The 18,676-nt window shown below is 35.1% G+C and overlaps 2 protein-coding genes across 2 annotated transcripts; one reads left to right on the top strand and one right to left on the bottom strand.

Moving 5' to 3' along the window:
* Positions 1-109: 109 nt before the first annotated feature.
* Positions 110-7,113, bottom strand: LOC123523826 (serine/threonine-protein kinase mos-like). The gene is made up of 3 exons (XM_045301532.2): positions 6,495-7,113; positions 3,740-3,928; positions 110-2,230 (listed from the first exon to the last, which is right to left on the bottom strand). The coding sequence occupies exons 1-3, from the start codon at positions 6,957-6,959 to the stop codon at positions 1,676-1,678; spliced, it is 1,209 nt and encodes a 402-aa protein (XP_045157467.1). The 5' UTR covers positions 6,960-7,113; the 3' UTR covers positions 110-1,675.
* A 2,074-nt stretch (positions 7,114-9,187) lies between these two features.
* LOC123523305 (uncharacterized) lies at positions 9,188-16,857 on the top strand. Its single transcript, XM_053539505.1, has 5 exons — positions 9,188-9,422; positions 11,487-11,613; positions 12,998-13,128; positions 13,629-13,758; positions 15,147-16,857. The coding sequence occupies exons 1-5, from the start codon at positions 9,275-9,277 to the stop codon at positions 15,157-15,159; spliced, it is 549 nt and encodes a 182-aa protein (XP_053395480.1). The 5' UTR covers positions 9,188-9,274; the 3' UTR covers positions 15,160-16,857.
* Positions 16,858-18,676: the final 1,819 nt, after the last annotated feature.

Here is an 18,676-nt window from a genome sequence, read left to right as displayed (position 1 = left end):
ACTTCCGTCAGGTCGACTAGTTACGAAAATGACCGATCTGTGATATGCGTCGATTTTTGAGTCGTCATAAATTAAGAAATTGCAAAATTTTCCCGTACTCTTCCACATCTGCCTTAAAGTAAATAATCATGTCTGTGACATGCAATATAAAACATTATTTTCGGTAACAAAAACTAAAAGGATGAAAAGAAAATGTTTTTCTAACAATTTTGATTCACTACGTTTCTTCTATTATTCTCATTCATGATATTATGAAAATTAAGTTTTACATTCACTGCATTCGACAGTTCTAAAAGTTGTACTAATCATGATGATGTACATACAGAAAATTGATGAGGCAGTACGATGCACGTGTATATCACTGTTTTAAATCAAATAGCCTGACGTAATAGTTCAGTTTGTGGAAATATTGTAAACTCTATATATATTGTGTGGTCGTCCGCAAAGTCATTGTTATCTCAAAATTATTACATCAAATCAGACTATGTATTGACAATAATACATATATTACAAATATATTTTATCATATGTAAACATACGTTTGTAAACTTCTTGGAACTTCTTGACCGCCAGCGTGTTATAACTAACATCATTATCAATTTTAATATTTATAATGGTTCTGCATGGAAAGAAATATAAGTGATGCTTTAAATTTATTTATTTCAACAAATGTAAAAATGTATAACTGCATGTATGTAAACGATGGTATATCAAAATATATATGTATAGAAATATGTACAAATCATGATATATTTTCACTTTATGTGTAAATATATGTATACGACGCATCTGAGCAATCAAAAGAAAAAAATATGTATAAACATGTATATGACTGTACACATCTAAGTATAAACATGTATTTATGTATAAACATGTACTTACGTATAAACATGTAAATAACTGTATATTTATGTATAAACATGTACTTGTGTATAAACATGTAGTTATATATAAACATGTAGTTATGTATAAACATGTAAATTACCGTATATCTATGTATAAACATCAATCTATGTGTAAACATGCACTTATGTATAAACATGTAAATTACCGTACATCTATGTGTAACCATGTATCTATGTATAAACATGTGTTTATGTACAAACATGTAAATTGCCGTATATCTATGTAAAAACGTGTATACTGCATTATTGGGAAAACGAAAAACAAACATATAAAGTTATGTATAACAATAGAACTGTACATAAGAAAACAAGTCAAATGCCAATTTGTATAACATTATAATTGTACATAGGTCTCTTGTATACACTAGAAAAACAAAAGCACTGCTATGCCATATCATGACAAAACTGGTGTCAGTTTTATAAGCATTCAATAGAATGTCAATATATTCACTGAGGTACAGGTCTTTTAACAAAAGTTTCTTTTTGCGCCCATGTTATAACGTATAAAGTTATGTATAACAATAGAACTGTACATAAGAAAACAAGTCAAATTTGCCAATTTGTATAACATTATAACTGTACATAGGTCTCTTATATACACTAGAAAAAGAAAGACACGGTTATGTACATCATAACAAAACTGGTGTCACTTTTATAAGCATTCAATAGAATGTCAATATATTCACTGAGGCACAGGTCTGTTAGGGGTTTTTCTGCGCCCATGTCTAGCGTCAATCAGTGTTTGTAAAGTAATAGCTGAATTTCAGTTTTCATAAATTTTCTTTCCAAATGTTTAACAGCTCAACAAGTTCCTGTGCAGACGGACGATCAAGCGGACACGCATTCCAGCACTGCGAGTATAAATCTTTGTAGCTAAGTTCAAATGGGTCAGTCTCTGACGGTTCGGGATCTTTTGGTCTTAGACCATTGGCAACAACTCCGAAGATCACAACGTGCTGATTTTGGTTGGTGAACGGAGTTTCACGACTCTTCATTTGCCACATCGTAATTCCGTACGAATAGACATCCGCTTTAAAAGTGGGCGGTTCTCCGCGGAGCAACTCGGGTGCCCGGTATGCAAATGTCCCTGTAAGAATTGAGCGATTTGTTGGACTGACAATTCCGGTGTCGAACTCAACTCTTTGAGAGCAGCCGAAGTCGCCCACTTTGCAGTCGTCTGTTGATGTAATGAGGATGTTGGCAGGTTTCAGGTCTAGATGGGCAACTTTGTTCTTGTGTGCGTATGCCAAGGCACTGGCGACTTGGATCGAGTATTTCAGCCTCCTGTCAGAGTCAAATGGTTCAGAATGGTCGTTTATGATACCCTACAATGTAATAATGGTATGATAAATGCTGGTGTTAAGGCAAACTATGTAAAGCAGTACATTGTATTTGATAAATAAGAAAAAAGAATAGAAATATTTTCTTTCTGAAAAATAGCATTCGTTTTAAACCTGTAACTCAGTGGCAACGTTTTTGTGCACATTGAAGTTAACAACAGCTAGCGAAACGAAGGGTTTTATCTATTGAAGCATTCTTTATTTTCAGATCTTGCAAATTTCGGAAGAAAATATAAGGAATTTCTTACATTTAAAGTTCCATAAAGCTCTTAATTTTATATTTACAAGAGCTGTCCTTAAGACAGCACGCTCGACTTTTCTCAGTGCTTCACTCTGAATGAGAGCTTTGCCAGTAAAAACTTTATAAAACTTTAACCAAACATTTCTAAGTTAAAAGGGGGCATAACTCTGTCAAACTTTAAATCAGAGTTATGGTTGTTATTTCTTCTGGTGTAGACTTTGATAGTAAATAATTATTTTAAGTTTCAAGTCAAAAGCTTAGAAAGTAACAGAGATATTTGACTCTATCAAAAAACTTAAACCAAAAATTCGAAGTTAAAAAGGGGCATAACTCTGTCAAAATTCAAATCAAAGTTATGGGGATTGTTTCTCTTGGTGTAGACTTTGACAGTTAATAAATATTTTAGGTTTCAAGTCAAAAGCCTTGACGGTAACAGTGATATTTGACTTTATTAAAAACTTTAACAAAAAATTCTAAGTTAAAAAGGGGCATAATTCTGTCAAAATTCAAATCAGAGAGGTTTGGGGATTGTTTCGCATCTCCTAGTGTAGACTTTGATAGTAAATAAGTATTTAAGTTTCAAGTCAATAGCTTTGATATTAACAGAGATATTTGACTTTGTCAAAAACTTTAACCAACGGCGACGCCGACGCCGGCGTTGGAGCGAGTGCAATAGCTCTACTTTTTCTTCGAAAAGACGAGCTAAAAACAGATAATGCTGCTGTCTAAATAGAGACTAGTTAGAAAAATGCTACTTTCAATATTACACATAAAATTATGAAATCAAGGTCACAAAGGGAGATATTCAAAACAGTGCATTTTATAGTACTTTCTGTTATGTTAATCATTTAGTCAAACCTAAGACAAATACATGAGAAAACAATTATAAAACATTGGATTTAACAAGAAAATGATATATTTTATGCTCATAACAAAAAAATGTCGTCACATTTTAATCAAAGGTATGACGACCCTTTAAAATATTCGTCTTTATTCTATGTCCGACATATTCAACTTCGAACACCTTTTATCAATGTAATTTTCATGTGTCTCCATCTAATAATCCTAACTTTTCAGGAGACGCTGATCAATTTTAGTTTTTAATGTTAAAATCTGAAGTAGGAATTGTAGTTTCTTTTTAATTTGTTCTTGTTACATGCCGAAGTATGAAATGTGTTTTGTTTTCTTCACCGATCGCCGGTTGGACCGCAGACAGTTAGTATCTATCTTCATAAAAAATCTTTGATATTTACCTGTAGACTGGATTTGCCGATATATTCCATGACAACCCACGCGCCATCATCAAACTGGTCAATGTGTGTGGCAGCAAGTGTTTTCACAATGTTCGGATGGTTAAAGCGCATCACGTGTAATTCTGCCCTAAAACTTTCAAGCTGTGCCGCCGGATTTTTGGTGTATTTATGCATTACTTTGATTGCGACCTGAAATGAAAAATAAAGGCAATGAAAACATGCAGATGGTCTTAACTACATGTATATAATGTCTCTCGGGTTTTTAAGCGAGAATTCAGTGTCATCTTGGCAGAAATGGCGATGTAAACAAAGAAATGGGAGGGTTTTTTTCCCAAAAAACTTGTAAGTACATGCTTATATTTGCCATTTGATCGAACTGCCGATATACTCTTTCGATAGCCACATGTGTAAGTTGAGATCGACACATTCGTTTTTGGTCGTACAGTTGACAGCACAAAAACTATTGAAGGGACAAATCGATTTGAAGTGACTGTTTTTGGATTTCTGTCATGTTTTTGTGCAAGTTTTGACCAAAACAGGCGTTCTGCTCGTGTTAGATTGACTGGTGTTACGTATTATATTACTCATGATATCTCAATTTCGGAAATGTTTGCATCGCCGGTTTTTTTAACTTTAAGCATATTTGGATGTCTGTCGGGCCTATTTTAGCAAATTTAATGTATCAACTAAACCGTTTTCAAAGCGTAAACAAATCAAAGGTTGAAGCATACATGCTAATTGTGAAAAAGTAAAACTTAACTTAAACCAATATTTGCATTTGAAACGTATATGCCATTCGAATACGTGTTTACCGTGTTACATTCTAGACCCTTGTATGTAAATATTTATTTTTTTGGTCTTAAGTCACGTACAGTAAGATACGGTACAAAAAAAATTCGTATTTTTCTGCATTTTAAAAAAAAGTCTTTTTTTTTTTAAATTTCACTGAAATAGTAAAATATTACCTATGATCAATCATCTTTATGGAAATTGCAGATAATACGTTTGGTCATTTGGCTATCGAACGAGTATATCAGCAGTTCGATCAAATGGCAAATAAGCATGTACTTACATGTTTTTTTGAAATAAAAAACTCCCGTTTCTTTGTTTACATCGCCATTTCTGCCAAGATGACATTGAATTCTCGCTTAAAAAGCCGAGAGACATTATATACGTCCGATCCCCTGAGAATAGAGAGGAAGTTTGAAGGATAGTGCAAATGCTTCAATTCCATAAGTTTTTTTTCTGGTCACTATAATATACATCTAAAGATTATTAATACTTTTGCATGAAGAACCAGGTTCATAGAATGTGACCGGGTAATTCAAACTTTTTCAGTATTTTGACTATATCTTGATTCGGCCTAGTCTGATTAAAATCATCTCCAATTAACATTCCATTTATTGGTTACGTATTTCATCTGAAGGCAGGCTATTGAGATTTACCTTGACCAATCAGAGCCTTGCTTTAAACATTTTGAAAGTAAAATTAGAAGTTTAATAAGAGCACCGCCTACGGGTGCCATCTCTCGACTTCAAATGCTGGACAATAAGTAAGAAAAAAAGTTATATTTCAGATTTTCTCAGTACAAAAAGGGGCCTTAATTCTAACAAAGTGCAGGTTAGAGCTATGACTCTTAAACCATGTAGTCCCTTTTTGGTGATAAAGAAGTGTACAAAGTTTCAAAGCTGTAGCTCATACAGTGTTTGAGAAAAAGTGTATCTAAACAAAAAATATAACAAACGCCGACGCCGACGATCAAGTGACGAAAATACTCGTAGTTTTTTTTTTTTTTTTTTTTTTTTTTTTTTTATCAAAACTTCAGGCAATTACTAGCAATGTTATTGTTTGTATGTCTACAAAATATATTTATTTTACATAATGTTTTGTTATATCCTGAAAACAGCTCTGTAAGGTTCGTGAAGAGTATTACAATATATTTTAAATTATTCTAAAGTTAAAGGTTTTAAAAATGATGTTGTTGTATATTATACATGCCCTAATGTCAGTCACCTGTTCTTGTGATCATCCCACTTCCGTATGTCTAAGTGTTTTAAATCGTTTGATGTTGAAGTTAGCAATTAAGCATCTTCTAATTTATTTTTTTATCGATCTGCTTCATCAAGGAGTATGAATTTTTGTGTCTTTATGTATGTCCTTAACCTACTGTATCAAAAGGTAATAGGAAAAAATGCAACGCAAACCTGTAAATGTCATTTCAACAAAATCAGTTATGATAAAAGTTTTGAACTTTTTTTTCTTTCAATGAATGAAAGGGTGTTGAAAAACATTATAATAATTATAATAAAGTTGTTATACATTTTTATTAGTCAGAAACAAAATTCTTCTTCTTTTCTTCTTCTTCCCGTTAAGAGCTGGGATCTTTGCAGACCGTAATTAGCTGCATTAACATTTCTTGTAAGTGTGATTTATTTTTTTAAGATCTCTTATAAGATAGGATTCATTGTTCAGTTCAATCAATCATAATGTTATAATTGAGCCGTGACATGAGAAAACCAATATAGTGGCTTTGCGACCATCATGGATCCAGACCAGCCTGCGCATCCGCGCAGTCTGGTCAGGATCCATGCTGTTCGCTAACGGTTTCTATAATTGCAATAGACAATGAAAGTGAACAGCATGGATCCTGACCAGACTGCGCGGATGCGCAGGCTGGCCTGAATCCATGCTGGTCAAAAAAGCCACTATGTTGGTTTTCTCATGGCACGGCTTATATTACTCTTCAAAGTCTTACCGTCTGTCTCTTGAAGGAACCAAGGTACACAGATCCGAACCCTCCTGCACCCAGCACACGACCAAGCTCAAACTCCTCCTTGTTGATGATCTTTGCTGAAATCTGGGAATCGAACACGAGATTGTCGGGCATGGGGTAATTTTGCACGAGCTGATCACTTTCACCTTTAACACGACAATCGGTATCACACACCTGTTTTACTGTCAAGTTCTGGAAGCTCTCAATAAATCCAAATTTTGTATGCTTCAATAGCATACGACGTAACTTCGCACTGACCACTTTCTCTCCGTTATTGTTTAAAGTGTCGTCTGCTGGCTTACTACTGAACAGACAGACGGACGTTCGCTGTTTCTGAAACAGACGTCGGGATTTTTGTCTCTGTAAACAACTGTGTCTGTTGATATGATTCCTGTTAGGCGTGTGTTTAGGTGATGTTTGTCCAATAGAATGTTGCCGCTCCAGCATTTTGGAGTTTCAACAAAAAACAAACAAACTTCAAAATGTCCATATACACTATTTTATATAAACAAACGGTATTTTGTCCTTCGTTATAGTAACGTCAGATTTCAAAATCTACATATAAGTTGTCAGAAATAGAATTTTAAGACATTTATTGTATTTTGAAAACACGTGAAAAACGTTCACCCTTAGGCCAGACCGGCGGTAAATAGTGATCATGTTGAGTAATAGGTTAAAAGATTAGCACCTCTTGTAAATCGATTTAGAGTGATATTTCAATACATTTTAAAGGGTCCATATGGATATGGTAATTACATATTTGATTTTAACAAGAATCAATCCGGCCAGAGGCAAAATAAAGTACGGTAAAGATTAGGAGGGTAGAGTACAAGCCGCGGTTTGCCTTGAAGGTAGATCTACTGGTTCACATTGGCGTTACGAAACAACGAATATCTACATAATTATACGGAGAGCCTGGTATAAAATGCAGATTAATTGCAAATAGACCTGTATTCATCCATAATCATATAAAATAAAACAAACCATATGAGGAGACAATTTTGATAATCCTTTCAAAAGCGGAAAAGACGCCTACATATTTTTGCTTTCTATTTTACTAGCACTTTTACCAAGTAAACGAAAACATTGAAGCCAATAATTGAAACGTTGACGTCTGCACATAACCCTTCGTTAACTCAAGCGCGTACCACGGTACCACTCAAAAGGCAGTAAACAAATGGTCGCTACGAGACAGGTCATTCAATACAAATATACAGAATCAGTTTCTGACGATGCCGAACCAACAGTAACCAAGAAAAGGATCTGTAGCTTATTGTTGACAACAATCGGACTACGCAGGTGTGATCAAGAGCTCGAAGCCCCTCTCACCTAGACTTTGAACTGAGAATTTGATATGAGGTGCCGACTGAGTTCTTAACGTCCTTGCACGCGAAGCATGATATATTCTTTTGGATAAGGAGAGTCTTATGCATCTTTCACTTTACCCAGAAAACAAAAAAAAAGACCGTTTTACATGTACTTTAAGAATTAGTTGCTCATCGGTATTTGGGCATAAGTGGAAATAAGCTTTGGAACGCACACCGTGCCGACCTTACAAACACGCTAGATTCTGGCATGAAGAATTGACCTACAGTACCGTGGCTCGGTTCTCAACGTGCTTGCCAACATTATATATTAGCGGTAGAGCTCTTCATTACTCCTCCACAGAAATAGATGTCTACCTACACTTGATGCTAGGCGCAGAAACAACTGTTACAGTAGCATAAGAAATAAATGGATGTGTCTGTATGTATCTATCTAATCCCGATACATGTTTAAATATTCATGATCGTTTAAGTCAGTTGCATACTTCAGCCAACATACAGACTTTATTTTATAGTTTGAGCGACATAAAACATACACAAAACTTCTCTTATTGCATAGTTTTATGAGGAGACATGTGTTTGTGCATTGGCGTAGGAATGATTTCAAGTTAGAGGAGTGGGTGGGCAAACGGGGATATCATTTTACAGCTGCCCATGTGATTTAAAAACACGTTCTCCCTTATTTCAATATATTTAATGGAAAAAACATAAAGTTTTATCTGCTTGCTCTTTTAAAAATACTCATTTTACCTGTATTTGCCATTTCCTGCGAAAATAAAGCTTTCGGTCTTCTACGACCGTGGCATGTTGCTAAGGGTGGATCACGAATATGCATAGGTACTCTTAACCAAGTTAATTTTTTTTTACTAGAGTTTCTTCTGATTAACTAGCATGATGTCTAAGTAGTTTGATATTTCTTATTTTCTGTAAGTTTTACAGTTTTTGAATTTTATGTTACTTTTTCGGTCAAATGTAAAATGTATTGAATGTTAAAATGAGAAGGGATCAAGAAACAACTTTTGGCCTTAACATATTGAATTTTACACCAAAGAAAATTGATTATACTATTGCACCCCGTCCTATTTATACAGTTCATCTATATTAAAACACATCAAATTAAAAAGAATTGTATTTGTTTTGATTTCAGAAAAATAATGGTCTTAAAATATACCATAAACCCACGTTTGATTTAAAACCTTGATTGTGTTTAGAAAGAACAAAAAGTCTTAAGTAGTTTTATTCTATCCAAACAGTAGTCTACTTCATCGGCAATTTGATCAATAACCAATCAATGTTAAAAAACAATTCCTCATTAATTTATGATATACCAATAGGGTACGAAACAATGACACGCACTTTACGCGGATCTTCTTTCATTAAAAATTAAAGACACTACGTCACCCAATATTATATACTGATATTGGCCACGTTCTTAAGATGTCGGACAAGGACCTACCGTTTATTTTGCTGCGGATATTTACAATATTTTTTCCGGTTTTCAGTTTTTGTTTTTTCTGTGTTAATTCGACAAACCCGTGGGTTATTACACCAGTAGAAATCGTAACAAAGACGGAATTTCCCGCCAGTGAGTACAGGAAAAAATGCTTTTTTATTACTTGATCGGAACATAAAATGGACTTATGGCATTTAATTTCCATCGAAAAAGTTTTGATACAATTAATATTTTGGTAAAGAGATTAAATATAATTTGTTTTAAGATTGCCTTTGTGGTATTCTCACTTGTTATCTTTTCTTAAGCTATGTTTCTATTAGTATAATAGTTAATTTCATGCTAACAAAGTTTCAATGATGTTGCTTCAAAACTTTCCCGTCTATTGCTCATTTGTAGATACGTTCATTTCCGATGTTGCCGAGATATTAAATTCTTGCCAAAGTACTACATATCGTCTTAACAATTTTCTTATGTCAATAAGGATGCGTTTGGACCATATGTTAGACTGGCTATCGTATGTTATCCTCAATAATGTTGCTGCTGTTGCTCCTGCTGCTGCTTTTGCTGTTGTTGCAATGTAGTAGTAGCAGTTGTAGTAACAGCAGCAGCAGTAGTGTTGTTGTAGCAGTTGTAGAAATTGTTGGTGTTCCTTTTCCTTCTTTTCTTCTTCTTTCTATTATTATCATTATCATTATTATTATCATTATTATTATTATTATTACGAAATCAAGACAATGATTTTGAACATAACTATGATTTTCAACATTCGATATTCCACCCTCTTCAGGTAGCTCAGAGCATTTTAATGTACCGTAGTTCATAAAACAAAAACTATGAAATACTAACATGCCATAGATTTATTATACTTTGTTTGAAACGATAAATAAGCCTGTAAAAAATTTGATATCAACGTTGTCTTGTAACTGCCACCTGATTATGAGAAATTTCTGAATATAATATACTAGTAAATGTTGAAAGATCATACTACAAAAGTGACTCTGTCAGTTTTATCAAGAATAACATGACCCTATAAAGATCTATATAAATCGTGTGGTCTTTATTCAACACTAAATTCTACTGGGCTTAAGTCAGAACTTGAAGGACCACTTTCAGTGTGTTCATTTTCTCATAGATTGTACAGACAGCTTCTGCGTTTCTTACATTTGATGTATTTTCCCCCTTGATTGTACAGAAAACTCCTACGTTTCTTATATTTGTTACTTTTACCCCTGATTGTACGGACAGCTTCTACATTCTCCCCTCCCCCACCCCCTCCCCCTTGATTGTACAGCTATCTTCCGCGTTTCTTACTGTTGATGTATCAACCCCCACCCACCCTTATTGTTCAGACATCTTCTGCGTTTCTTACATTTAGTGTATTCCCCCCACCCCACCCCTGATTGTTAGGACAACTTCTGTGTTTCTTACACTTGGTGTATTCCCCCACCCGACCCTGATTGTTGGGACAGTTCCTGCGTTTCTTATATTTGGTGTATTTCCGCCCCCTCTCCCATGATTGTACAGACAGCTTCTTCGTTTCTAACATTTGTTGTGTTAATTTCCTCCCTGATTGTACAGAAAGCCTATGCGTTTCTTATATTTGCTGTGTTAATTTCCTCCCTGATTGTACAGACAGCCTATGCGTTTCTTACATTTGTTGTGTGAATTTCTTCCCTGATTGTACAGACAGCCTATGCGTTTCTTACATTTGTTGCATGAATTTCCTCCCTGATTGTACAGACAGCCTATGCGTTTCTTACATTTGTTGTGTTAATTTCCTCCCTGATTGTACAGACAACCTATGCGTTTCTTACATTTGTTGTGTTAATTTCTTCCCTGATTGTACAGACAGCCTATGCGTTTCTTACATTTGTTGTGTTAATTTCCTCCCTGATTGTGTACGTGTATTGCTATAACCTCCCCCATCCCTTCTTCCACCAATATCATGACATCCCTGCTGGGTGACAATACGTATTTTGGCCATGCCCACGAATCACTACGAGTTCATATCGTTAATCAAATGGCTACGTTTAGACCAATGGACATATACTATTGAACGCCATCACATCTTACGCATGTTTGATATACCATTCCAACACTCAACCCACTCTCATATCTCTAAACACAGGTTTATAAACATTAGGCCAGGGCCAGATTTTTTCAATTTGGCATTCAGTATTTCATTTATCCCCTCAGATTGTATAGACGGCGACGGTGTTACACGGACACATCTACATAACTGGACAAGCTCTGCCGGCGCCTGTGATAGAAGAGTGTGTTATGAAGGTGCACTAGAAACAATTAAATGGCAAATCAACTATGAGTAAGTTGTTTTCCGTTACTTGCTGTGGAATATATTAAAATAAAAAGGCTGGGAAGTCGAGCTCACGGTCTAACTGACAAATCATGACACGGAATAATTGTAAAATAGCTAAATTTCCCATAACAACAGCGTGGTCTACATACATTATATAAATTAGAGTCAGTACAGAATATATCTTATAAGTGTAAAATAGCATTTAGAAGGCATTTTGTAAAATGTTTTGTAAACATAAAACAGACGATGAGATTTTTTAGCTCACCTGTCACATAGTGACAAGGTGAGCTTTTGTGATCGCGCAGCGTCCGTCGTCCGGACGCGCGTAAACTTTTGCTTGTGACCACTCTACAGGTCACATTTTTTGTGGGATCTTTATGAAAGTTGGTCAGAATGCGGTCAAAAACTAGGTCAGTAGGTCTAAAAATAGGAAAACCTTGTGACCTCTCTAGACGCCATACTTTTCAATGGATCTTCATGAAAGTTAGTCAGAATGTTCACCTTAATGATATCTAGGTCAAGTTCGAAACTGGGTCACGTGCCGTCAAAAACTAGGTCAGTAGGTTAAATAATAAAAAATAACCTTGCGACCTCTCTAGAGGCCATATTTTTCATGGGATCTGTATGAACATCGGTCTGAATGTTCATCTTGATGATATCTAGGTCAAATTTGAAACTGGGTCAACTGCGGTCAAAAACTAGGTCAGTAGGTCTAAAAATAGAAAAACATTGTGACCTCTCTAGAGGCCATACTTTTCAAGGATCTTCATCAAAGTAAGTCAGAATGTTCACCTTGATGATATCTAGGTCAAGTTCGAAACTTGGTCACGTGTTGTCAATAACTAGGTCAGTAGGTCAAATAATAAAAAAACATTGTGACCTCTCTAGAGGCCATATTTTCCATTGTATCTGTATGAAAGTTGGTTTGAATGTTCACCTTGATGATCTCTAGGTCAAGTTCGAAACTGGGTCAACTGCATTAAAAACTAGGTTAGTAGGTCTAAAAATAGAAAAACCTTGTGACCTCTCTAGATGCCATACTTTTGAATGGATCTTCATGAAAATTGGTCAGAATGTTCACCTTGATGATACCTAGGTCAAATTTGAAACTGGGTCACATGCTGTCAATAACTAGGTCAGTAGGTCAAATAATAAAAAACCTTGTGACCTCTCTAGAGGCCATATTTTTTAATGGATCTTCATGAAAATTGGTTAGAATTTTTATCTTGAAGATATCTAGGTCAGGTTCAACACTGGGTCACATGAGCTCAAAAACTAGGTCACAATGTCAAATAATAGAAAAAACGATGTCATACTCGGTTTAAAACTTGGTCATGTGGGGACAGGTGAGCGATTCAGGACCATCATGGTTCTCTTGTTTTTATTTCAGTTGTCCCGAGCAGATTGAATTCCTGGATACAGTCAATTGCGAGTATGTGTTAGATTCGACCTTGACCTTCCCACAATGCTGCCCATATCTTGTGTGCTCTAACATATCCGCTACCACAACAACACTCGCTCGTAAGTAAATGTATTTGTTTATTATTTCAAAATATAATTTCATTATTACAGACAGATTAATTGCAAATAGGTTCCGGCGGTTAAACGCAGACGAATATATCTGGTATAGATGGCATTGCTGCTATAATGGCGGACGAAGATTTCAGATGGCCCGGAGCTAAATTTCAGACATGGACATAAACTATAAATAGTTCTTATCGTCATCACTATGTAAATACGGAGGAATAACGACAGAAACACGTCACAGCAAAATAAGACTTTACCTAACGTGACTTTACGTCATCACGTTGAGTACATGCATGTTAAGCAGACGTCGTTTGGTGCGGTAGTGACGCGACGTTTTAACTAACCTCGCTCTTATTAGATAAAACGAAAAAGCAGGAGAACTTCAAACTGGGCATATCATATTGCATTTTTAAAGATATTAAATATGTTATAATGTTATCATATATTTTTGTAGCATACTAAATGTTGTACCAAACTCCGGGTTTTTCTTACAGCGTGTTCTGATAGGTCCCCGACATTCGCCTGCGAATACTGGAAGAACCAAACCAACTGTACAGACAATTCAAATAGCTTGTTGCATGACTTGTTCAACTTTACATTAGGAAACTGTGATCTAACATGTGGGTCAGTATAGTAACACTAAATTATATATCCTCTAAACTTTGTCTATGAACGTCAGCGTTCGTGTGACAACTTTGAAAATTTGAACTCCAGCTTTCATTTTCTATCTTTACTTTCTGTCTTCCTTTCACTTGAATTTTATACATTTCTAATGTTTTGTATGGAAGGCCGGTGCTCTATGCTAAATGCCATTAGCTAAATGACAAAAAGTTAGCGCAAAATGCTTATTGTGGTAAAATTTTATTGTCAACTATTGACTGTCAAATGGTAATTGTCAGACGATAAATGCTAATTGTTAATTGCGAAATGCTAACCAGTAAATGCCAAATGCTAATTGCAAAGTGCTCTTTTCAAATAAAGGGCAATTTAACCTTTAAATAGTCATTAGTCTTTGTTATATAACTTTTTTTTCTTATAAGAAACGTTTTCTAAACATTTAAGAGTAAACAGTTTTAGTCCCAAGTACCTATGACAGGTAGAACATGATATTGCTTCAAATTAGACTGATAGAACATTTCATTTTTTCACATAATTCAATGGAGCTTAGCATTTAATAGTTTAAAGATACAGATCATTAACTCACTAAGTGAAAGAATTTGACGATTAGCATTTATCATTTAGCAATCAAGTTGACATTAAGCATTGAGCATTTGGTATTTAGCATTCGATATATGGCATAAAGCATTTGGTACTTAGCATTAGGTATTTGGCATTTAGCATTAATAAATTGACATTTGGCATTAGCATGACGCACCGGCCTTCCATAGTTTTGGAAGACCGGTGCTAATTACCACATGCTAAATACAGAATGCTGAATGCCAAATACGGTATGCCAAATACTTTATGTTAAACACCATATGCCAATTGCAGTTGTACTAAATGCTAAATACAAATGTTACAATGACAAATACTGAATGCTAAATGTTAATTGCCAAATGCATAATGCTAAACGCCGTGACAAATTCTTTCATTTTATGGATTGAGGATCTTTTTGTCTGGCTTTAGAAGTGAATGAATGTAACGTTCAGTATTTGAAGACTTATAGTCTTCACCAGTCGGATATGCAGCAGTTGCATGCTAAGCTGGTCATGCAAAGGTGGAACCAGACCTGTTCATTCTAAAGTATTTAGAAAACGTTTTATTGAATAGACAGACTTATGTATTATTTCAAGGATGTATTCATTTATTGCCGCAACACTATGATTATTATTGACATGGAGCACCGACCTTGTATTGATTTTGCCGTTTACACATATGATATTAGTTTTTGCCATGTAAGCAATCATTTAGTTGATATGTGTAAGAATTTTGTTTAGTACGCATGCCCATTGCCAAATGAAAAATTTAGATTTTCTTATCTGTTATGATTATGTTTTTTCTGTTTATTACAGGTACTGTACATAGAAGATGCCCACTGCATGTAATCTCATGTTCATTCTACACCAAACTGAAAGCTGTGTATACATGAATAGACTATCGGATAGTATACTTTAGATCTATGTGATTATTTTCATCTGACTTTACATTATTGTATTTTTATAGAAAATATGAATACAAACAGACATACTGGGAAATAAGGTCAAAGCCGTGTAACTCACACGTATGAATTGCAATATATTATCAGCATTACCTCCCTTTAACTTTCTATCCCAGACACTTTATCTGGATTTTATAAACATGTGTTGCCTAAAATACCCGAATCCAACTTGATTTTTAAATGATAAATTAAACTCCAGTCATGTGTAAGACACTTTAAAACTGAAAGTTTCCTATTCCTGCCCTTCTTAAGATTGATACAAAATATAAACATTTTAATCAAGTTTTTGAAAAGAAAAATAGACGAAATTTAATATACTCTAGAGACAAAATTACAAAGGTAAAGTTCCACTTTTACCCGAAAATGCCACAGAACTGAAAAAAAAAATAAATGGAGAGAATTCTAAGTTTCCTTTCAGATATCACGAACTATTGCATTGTCAAATTGTATGTAATATTTTGCTATTTATTTACTATCGAAGAAAATATCTTGCATAACTAACACACTTGTATCATAACTGATATGGGAAACATTTAATTTAGATATCTTTTTAACACAAAACTGAAGTTACAACTGTCGACGACAACCAAAATATTTTAATTAAGTCTGTAAATAAAAGCTAGGCATATGATTAAAATATTTTGTGGTCATAAGCTGAAATATTAAAATAGCAGTAACTTTTCTTGTATTATTTACTTTTGATAGAAGATTATGTAAGTGAAGATCATGGGCTATTGCATAATAATCCATTTACGTACTTTTAAGTTATCCGAAACATTTCTCTTGGGTTAACTTTACCGTTTTATTGCACTTTCTTTAAAATCTCAAAATTAAATCTTGGATTAAAACCAAAGCGTATTTGAAGATTTGCAGTTTTGTAGCTTGTGCCATCTTCTGGGGCATGTATGGTTAACAACTGAAGTTGATTTCTGAATTACAGTGACATTCACTTTATAAGCCAGTATATGTTCAAGGAAACAGTACTTTGTTAAACCAAAAAGTGACACCAACGCATATACTCGGTACTAAAATGCGACCAAATAGAACATACACGCTGATAAACTGCAAGCCAGTTTCCGTATCCGTTTAGTACTCGGAAAATACAACTGGGCCGAATTTTCGTACTGAATACCAAAATGCATCTATATTACTTTTGTGGCATAACAGTTCTTTGTTAAGCCCAAGCACAAAAGGACAGGCTCTGGACAATGCTTTCTGACTGACCAGTCAGATTTTATGATGTCATGTTAAAATTATGAATAAATGTTATAAGGGAAACCTTGATTTTTAGATGTTCAAATATATGTGTATGTAGATATCAAGTGATAATGATCATGTCATGTATAACAATGTAGGTTTTAAAAGTGCTTAAAAGAACTGACTGTAAAATATCGCAACCAAGTACTTCTGTTTACTGAAATGCTTAATTGTAATATAATGTAATTTTACCATGTCTCTTTTCGTGACAACAGTCATTCATCAATATTCATCGTTTTCATCATGCATGTTGTTATACAAAATCAAAAGTTTATATCGGTTTTCCCAATAAAATGTCTCTCCTTTTAGTCCTTTCACTTATCCTTTACCATCTGTTTATAAAGTTTATACACTCATTAACAGGAGAAAGAAAGCTACCGTATAGAAATGGCCAACTCATTAAAATATGAGCCACGCCATGAGAAAACCAACATAGTGCGTTTGCGACCAGCATAGATCTAGACCAGCCTGCGCATCCGCGCAGTCTGGTCAGGATCCTTGCTGTTCGCTAACAGTTTCTCTAATTGCAATAGGTTCATTCTGTTCAGGATTTTTGCTGGTCGCAAACGCACTATGTTGGTTTTCTCATGGTGCGACTCATATATACATCACTTTACGACAAACCGTCAAAAAGAGCAAGAACAATATGACACGATAAATCGTCTATGTACTGGTCACTGCTTGTTCTTGCAAGCACAATGATATAATATCGGAAAGTATGTGATCATATTGCCATTGTTGTTCGTCTGTGAACAAATGTGTTGTTGCCCTTCCATAACAACTTTAAACATCGCTAATACGCTAGTGTCCACATTTGATCCTGACTGACCCTTATAATTTAGTTCTTTCACCACCAACATTGTATCTAATAATAATTGAGCCTCACCATGAGAAAACCATCATAGTGCATTTGCGACCAGCATGGATCCGTGCGGTCTGGTCAGGATCCATACTGTTCGCTTTCAAACCCTATTTCAGTTAGAGAAACTGTTAGCGAACAGTATGGATCCTGATCTGTATCTATGCTGGCCGCAAATGCACTTTGTTGGTTTTCTCATGGTGCGGCTCATATATTTGTTCCTATTCTTCAGATTAAGTTCCGTTCACCATCCACACTATCCCTGAGTATTTGAAGCTAACTGCCCCCATATCAGACCAACTCCGCCATCCGTACTATCTGTAAGATGTTTGGACCAAATTATCCCCCAGCTTTAGTACCCCTATACCATCCACACTATCTTGAAGATATATGACCCAAATTTTGTCCCCCATCACCATCCACACTTTTCTTCATATATTTGATCTTAACTATTTTTCAGTCCATGTGCACTAACCTTAAGGTATTTAACCCCAACTTTCCCTTAAAGTTAGCCCTTTTATATCAACCACACTGTTCCTCAGATTTTGCCCCCTATGCCATCCACACTTTCCCTTGGATACGTAATGTCTACTGTCACCATCAACACTATCTTTGATAATATCTGACCCGAACTATCCCTCGGATTTGACCCTCTTCACCATGCACACTGAATCGAAGATAGCTGATCGTAATTATACATCAGATTTGTTCCCCTTTGACCATCTACACTATACACACTACCCTTTAGATATTTGACATCAACTATCCCACAGTTTTGTTCCTATCTTACCATTATCAATTCAGCGGAAACCCGTTTACAGTCTCAAGATTCCTGTAACCTCGACCTGTGACCTACTGATGCAATCAACCTGCCTACTAAGTTGCGGTTCCTGTGCCGAACTGTTCTCCAGTTATCAATCAGAAACCAAAGGAACGGACGGACTTACGGTCCGATTGGGTGTGGGGGTGGCATAAAAGGATGTCGCAGGTCGATGTATGATAGACGTACTATGACGGGCGCCGAACAATCCGCTCCTACTGGAAGCTAAAGAGTAACATCCGACAGAGAATATCTTATAACATATAATTGTGTCAATGTGACTTTTAAAACCTTTGAGCAAAAGTACAACAAAATCTTCGTCCTATTTTAACAATCCTAAAAATTCTTGTGTCATCACGAGTAAGATATAATTTCATAATTTTGACAGATAATTCGTAATTTATTGTTTATTTTATAAAGGACAGTGGATTCTGAATTACGGTTAAGC

This window comes from Mercenaria mercenaria, chromosome 3 (genome assembly GCF_021730395.1).
Source record: "Mercenaria mercenaria strain notata chromosome 3, MADL_Memer_1, whole genome shotgun sequence".
Lineage (NCBI taxonomy): Eukaryota > Metazoa > Mollusca > Bivalvia > Venerida > Veneridae > Mercenaria > Mercenaria mercenaria.
Note: the sequence above shows the minus strand (reverse complement) of the source record. Positions and strands in the feature narration are given on the sequence as shown.

Coding starts and splice junctions, on each gene's coding strand:
- LOC123523305 (XM_053539505.1), top strand. CDS start 9,275: ATGTCGGACAAGGACCTACCGTTTATTTTGCTGCGGATATTTACAATA. Junction 9,423..11,486: donor AAAGACGGAATTTCCCGCCA/GTGAGTACAGGA, acceptor TTATCCCCTCAG/ATTGTATAGACGGCGACGGT. Junction 11,614..12,997: donor AAATGGCAAATCAACTATGA/GTAAGTTGTTTT, acceptor TTTTTATTTCAG/TTGTCCCGAGCAGATTGAAT.
- LOC123523826 (XM_045301532.2), bottom strand. CDS start 6,959: ATGCTGGAGCGGCAACATTCTATTGGACAAACATCACCTAAACACACG. Junction 3,929..6,494: donor GTTCCTTCAAGAGACAGACG/GTAAGACTTTGA, acceptor TTTTCATTTCAG/GTCGCAATCAAAGTAATGCA. Junction 2,231..3,739: donor TCGGCAAATCCAGTCTACAG/GTAAATATCAAA, acceptor ATTACATTGTAG/GGTATCATAAACGACCATTC.